Source organism: Schistosoma mansoni, chromosome 7 (assembly GCF_000237925.1).
Source record: "Schistosoma mansoni strain Puerto Rico chromosome 7, complete genome".
Classification (NCBI taxonomy): domain Eukaryota; kingdom Metazoa; phylum Platyhelminthes; class Trematoda; order Strigeidida; family Schistosomatidae; genus Schistosoma; species Schistosoma mansoni.
This window is the reverse complement of record NC_031501.1, coordinates 8,310,232-8,316,360: the sequence shown is the minus strand read 5'-3', so window position 1 is coordinate 8,316,360 and position 6,129 is coordinate 8,310,232. Positions and strand designations below refer to the sequence as shown.

At 37.3% G+C, this 6,129-nt stretch overlaps 1 protein-coding gene across 1 annotated transcript; it reads left to right on the top strand.

The window, feature by feature from the left end:
* Positions 1 to 389: 389 nt before the first annotated feature.
* Smp_008070 (Thioredoxin, Trx1) lies at positions 390 to 1,238 on the top strand. Its single transcript, XM_018798763.1, has 3 exons — positions 390 to 492; positions 733 to 894; positions 1,020 to 1,238. Exons 1-3 carry the CDS (start codon positions 463 to 465, stop codon positions 1,146 to 1,148), a joined length of 321 nt encoding a protein of 106 aa, XP_018653673.1. The 5' UTR covers positions 390 to 462; the 3' UTR covers positions 1,149 to 1,238.
* Positions 1,239 to 6,129: the final 4,891 nt, after the last annotated feature.

The following is a 6,129-nucleotide window of genomic DNA, read 5'->3' as shown; positions in this document are numbered from 1 at the left end:
CAACCGACTTCCTGGGAGTCCCTTTCGAGAAAACTTGACATATTCTTGAGGACTACGGGCAATATCTTACCATGATTTACCAACTTTTTCTTTTGCCTCTTTTATAGATAAAATACATAGGTTCCTGCCTGGAGGTATCGGTGACCCACTGCCACTAGATACAGAAGGCCATTAAGTGAAGGCTTCTTCTGTTTTATCCAAAATCATTTGAAGCATTTGAACTCAAACTACAATATTTATTAACCAACAATCAACTGCCATATTGACTTGCATTGGCCCAGTCGAGTAGCCAGACCACCATCTATTGAAAATAAATAAGTACCTGGAGTTGTACCGTAAAGACAGGAGGCGAACACAAAGTAGTCTATTGTTCAATACATGTTTGATACATACATATTGTACATTGAATATTGGACGGTCATTCTCTTCGTGGCAGAGTACCTAACCTGACAGTTGGTAATAATGTCTAAGCTGATTGAACTGAAACAGGATGTAAGTTTCCATGCCATCAGTGAAATTGTTGTTGTGGCGTATTAAATATGTATAGTGTGGCCACTAACACAACTCAAACCAGCAGTTGAGACGAATCAATTATTGATCTGATCTGCCACATTACCTGCTCGCAATATTTATTAACCCTTTTGTCTTTTATGCAAGTATTTGGTACTATGTTGTATATTACACCGCCCTGTTTTCTCTTGATGATTTACCGTACTGTTTCCTAACTTTTAGGGTGACTTGGAAAGTTTGCTAGAGCAACATAAGAATAAGTTGGTTGTGGTTGATTTCTTTGCCACATGGTGTGGCCCGTGTAAAACCATAGCTCCTCTGTTCAAAGAATTAAGCGAGAAGTATGATGCAATTTTCGTGAAAGTTGATGTCGACAAACTTGAAGTAAGTAATTCTAAGATCACTCTAAGGAACTTAGTTTACTGTTTTTTTAAGTCTAGTGAAATTTTTCTGATGCTTTTACTATCGAATTTATTAACGTGCTATAATGATGTGATATTATCTTTCAGGAGACCGCCAGAAAGTACAATATCTCAGCTATGCCAACGTTTATAGCCATTAAAAATGGTGAAAAAGTCGGGGATGTTGTTGGGGCTTCTATTGCTAAAGTTGAGGACATGATCAAGAAATTTATTTAATATCTATGATCTCGTGAACCTTTCGATATGATTGCATAAACGTGTATATCTGGACGTTTCTATTTGAATGATAAATTGTTTTCTTACATAGTTTTCCTTCTCGAATTACATCTTGTGCTTTTGAAATAGGTGAAGTTCTGGGCGGTCGTTGGACTCCAACTACCGTCTGATCAAAAGTTAGAGTAATCATACAGTGAAACTGTTGGTTTATGGAAATGTTCAAATATGACTAGTTTCGTGTAATCTGTAGACAAAATCTTTAGGTTGACCATAGCTTCTGCCCTAATATGGATGCTTCTCTAGACTTTTTTCTACCATTAGTCCATCAAAACGTACTTCATATAAGTGAATAAACAGCTATAGAAAGTCAAATTTTTCAAAGGTTTTAGTTTCATCGCTCCGCTAGTCATCATGTACAGAGATCCTTGGTTGATTGCAACTACGTGATTATGCAATGAGTCGTGTGAATGGCATCTAACGTGCAATGTTCGTCTTAGATACAATGTAGATCAAAAGTATGGAGCGTTCTCTACAACAGCTTTGACGCCATGTCACGCTTACTTAAGGTTGTACGCTTGACATGTTTAGCAATGTCAAATATCTTCAGAACTTGGTAGGTGTAAATATCCACTGGGATATCTAACATCTTCTAGACACCAGGTAAATATAGTGTCATGTGACGCGTCACTTTCGTTTAGTGGGCAAAAACAGGACCATGAAGGAACTCCTAATACGGCTTTCGATTGGAGCCCTAAAATAATACTTTTTGATGCACATCTTGGGCTACCAGAACTGGACATGCCCCAAATATGTTTGTGTTGCATTGGATTAGTTTTGTGCTATGAACAATGCATAGGGTAGTTTGTATTAGTCTTGCATTTGAGAGGTGGTTTAACGACGTGTGGAGCTAAGTTCTGTTCAGGTAACACCATCGTATGCGTCTGTGTAACACGAAAACCCATTTAATGATTCTAAACCCACGTTTGCCATGTCTGGACTACTTGAAAAAATAACACCAGACTAAAGTTATTGTGTAGATAGCGATTATACGTGGTCAGTTTTGTTATTTCTGCCCTCCGTCAACTCTATATTAGTTTCTTCCTTTTTTTTCGAATACCATATGAAGTTTGCAACGTAGTATGCTGAAAGTAGCTACTGGATGACTGCTTCCACAACTATGACGCCATTGATGTGACTAGCTTGAAGAGTGCAATCTAGGTATGTAATGCGTCACATATCTCCTACCCTACAGTTCTGAAAGTTTTTCCTGCCGTTTGATTAATTGACATGTCATTGTGTGAACTGATTGATTTCTGTGCTATCGCCTCATGACGTATACTTCCAAGTCTTTGCATCGATTAACAGCACTCTAACTAGTCAGATTCGGTATTTATTTAGGAACCAGTGTCCCTAGAGTTGTTCATGGATAGCAGATGCATTCCAAGTGAGGACCGGAGTCAGACAAGACTGCCTACTCTCCTCCTTTCTGTTTCTTCTGGTGATTGACTAGATCATGAAAACTCCATCTCAGGTTAAGCACGGAATACAGTGGACAGATTGTATGCGGCTAGACGACCTAAACTTCGCGGATGACGTGGCCTTTCTATCCCATACACACGAGCAAATGCAGATGAAGACAACTAGTGTAGCAGCAGTCTTTGCATCAGTAGACCTTGACGTACGGAAGGGAAAAACCAAGATCCTCAAATACAACGCAGGGAACAACCCAATCACACTTGATAGCGAAACTGTGAAGGAAGTTGGAAGTGTCACGTATCTGGGTAACATCATCGAACAAATCAACTCCCAGCTGGGAGAAAATTAGGAAAAGACGCTGGAAGTTGATGGGATACACATTGAGTACTCATCAAACTGCATCCTCAGGCAAGCAATAACTTGGAATCCTGAAGCGAAAAGTAAAAGAGGAAGTTTCATACATATAGTTCCCTTTACTATCATAAAGAGAGCAAGAACGAAGATTGATGCAGAATAATATGAATTCATCCTATTTCGCTAGGTTCTCATCAGCTGCTTACAACCCATAATATTTTAAAATCAACGTTAATACAAATATTGACATACTTACACATACGAGGGTGATTGAAGATGAATATGTGTGTCATGATGTAGCAAAGATTTCAATAGATTTAATAAGGTCATAACAATTTTGTTTCGGACAAATAAAGTTTGGGAGGGAAAGTTCTAGAATATTGAAATAGCGATTAGAACTCATTGAGTTAACAAACATTAGATGATTGTGTAATGAAGCAACTGAAAATAGATTAATGGTAATAAGGGAAGATACGAATTGAAGAAAACTGATAATGATGTAACAGGCGTAAGTAAAGTGAGGTAAGTAGTAATAGTACCTAAATACAAATGCTGAGACGTGTTCCGAGTAGAAATAGTGGATACAAATGTTTTACCTTGTTGGTGTATTTAGTCAACCACCATTTCAGGCAAAAGACACGAGTTGTTATAACGGTCGGCGTTTCCTCGTCTTCACTAATGGGATGTTAATTTGCCTTAGGCGAATATCTAAACTAGATTCCCTCCCAGTGTTTATTCTACAGGACTTCAACACAACTCAGATCAAGAACACGTGATTAGCCTGACTAGAACATAAGTGTATTTCAACACCAAAAACCGACAACAATCACAATAATAATAAGAGTAAGAGAATATATAACTCATCTAGTACCTGTCAGACTACTAGTCTGACTAAACAAACCACCAATCATTACCATCCTCGCCCACATATCATGAGTAAATACCTGGTTATCAGGCCTCGTCTTGAAGCGGTCGAGTGAATGAAACGATGGTCACATTGAATTGACGAGCGTTCAAGATAGAACAGATCGGTAGTGAAACCTTACCTTGGTTTACATTCTCTACTGTACATTCCATTGAGAACGATCTAGTTTGAATGTCGGTCTTACACAGCTTTAAGGAAAGCTTGATACTCGCCATACCTATCTGTATCCGAATAGAATGAAGCGTTAAGCAGTAGGTTTTGCCTGAATCTACCCTCAGTCATATATAGGTCATCCTTTAACCGTGAAAGGAGTAGGTCTGTGAAATTCCACTAGTGATATCTTAACTCGTAGGGTGATGTGCGCCATTGCGTCAGATACTTCAGCAAAATCGAGATATTTACGGTAACAAAGAGTTAGATTGTTACAATTCAGTAGAATACAATCATAAAACCTGAGAAGTATTTAAAAGCAAGAAGAGATTGTATACATATGATATTTAAACAAAGAAATACTACTCATCGAATGGTAGCGTTGCAAAATAATTATATAATACCATGGTTATTATAAAATAACACTGAGTAACTGCAAGAAAGAGGATATAATAGTCAAAGTGATTATTCAGAAAATCAAACAGTTGGTACATTGCATAATGAATGAAAAGGACTAAGAAAATATTTTGATGAGAGGTCAGTATAATGGTTTATGTAAGAACCGAGATATGGATATTAAGATTAGGTAAAAATACAAAAGTGGAAACATTCACGTACCTGGGAAGCATCGTTGATACATAAGGAGGATCGGATGCAGATGTAAAGGAGAGGATTGGCAAAGCAAGGGCAGCATTTCTACAATTGAAGAACATATGGAACTCAAAACAACTCTCAACTGACTTCAAAGTGAGAATCTTGAATACGAACGTCAAGACAGTTCTACTGTACGGAGCTGAAACGTGGAGAACTACTATATCCATCGTCAAGAAGGTACAAGTATTTATAAACAGTTGTCTTCGCAATATACTCAACATTCACTGGTCGGATACTATCAGCAACAGCGTTTTATGGGAGAGGACAAACCAGTTTCCAGCTGAAGAGGAAATTAGGAAAAGACGTTGGAAGTGGATAGGACATGCATTAAAGAAATCACCAATCTGCATTACAAGGCAATCCCTAATTTGGAATCCGGAAGGGAAGCGGAAAAGAGGAAGGTCAAAGAACTCATTACGTCGTGAAATAGAAGGATATGAAAAGGATGAATAACAACTGGAAAGAACTGGAAATGATTGCCCAGGACAGAGTTGGATGGAGAATGCTGGTGAGCGGCCTATGCTCCTCGACGAGGGGTAACAGGCCTAAGTAAGTAAAGAAAAAATAAGAAAATTGTTTTGATTTTTTCGAAAAGAAAGGATTTACTCAAAGTTCAGCTAAAAACTCCTGTATCGATGGTTAAGGTAGCGAGGGCGATTGTACAAATTCGTTTTAAATGCAATGGTTAGGTTTGTAAACTTGGATTCCGATTACCTCAGCAACATTTCCCGCTTTGGATCAAACCAATTTGCATCCATCAACTCACTCTCTCATGAGGAACAGATTATATTGCCACACAAAGTGAGCTCATTTGAAACACATCTTCGAACATTATTCTGCTGGGCTTTCCAATAGATTATCAAAGTCAGTCAAAAACTCTATCTTGTCAATTCTAGTCACTCCGCTTCACTAGAATACCTCCTTCAAAATCATAAACACGATCAAGAGAATCATCTCAACAGGAATGCAAATAAAAATCTTATGTATTTCTACGCACCAATTGAAGGCTAATCTTTGCGTAAGAAAACAGTATGCTCAATCCCTTACTCTTCCATGGTTCTAACCTCTTTTTTATCTTCTATAATTTATCTTTTTTAAAAATTATTATTTCAACTCCTTTCTGAATATTTTCTAAACTATGAATTAGCAAGTATTGCACTTTTTAGTTATTCTATTCTTAATAGTTATCAATTAGACACTTTTCTTTATCTTATCACTTTTTCACTAGTCAATGATTACATAACTTCCTTTCAATTTATAGCAATACACTACTTCAAGTTCGTCTTTTTTTAATCTTCAGAATCATTCGATCTTACTATAGACACACTATTTTAGAAAATGAAATGAACTATAAATACGATTTCATCATCATCATCATCATCATCATCATCATCATCATCATCATCATCATCATCATCATCA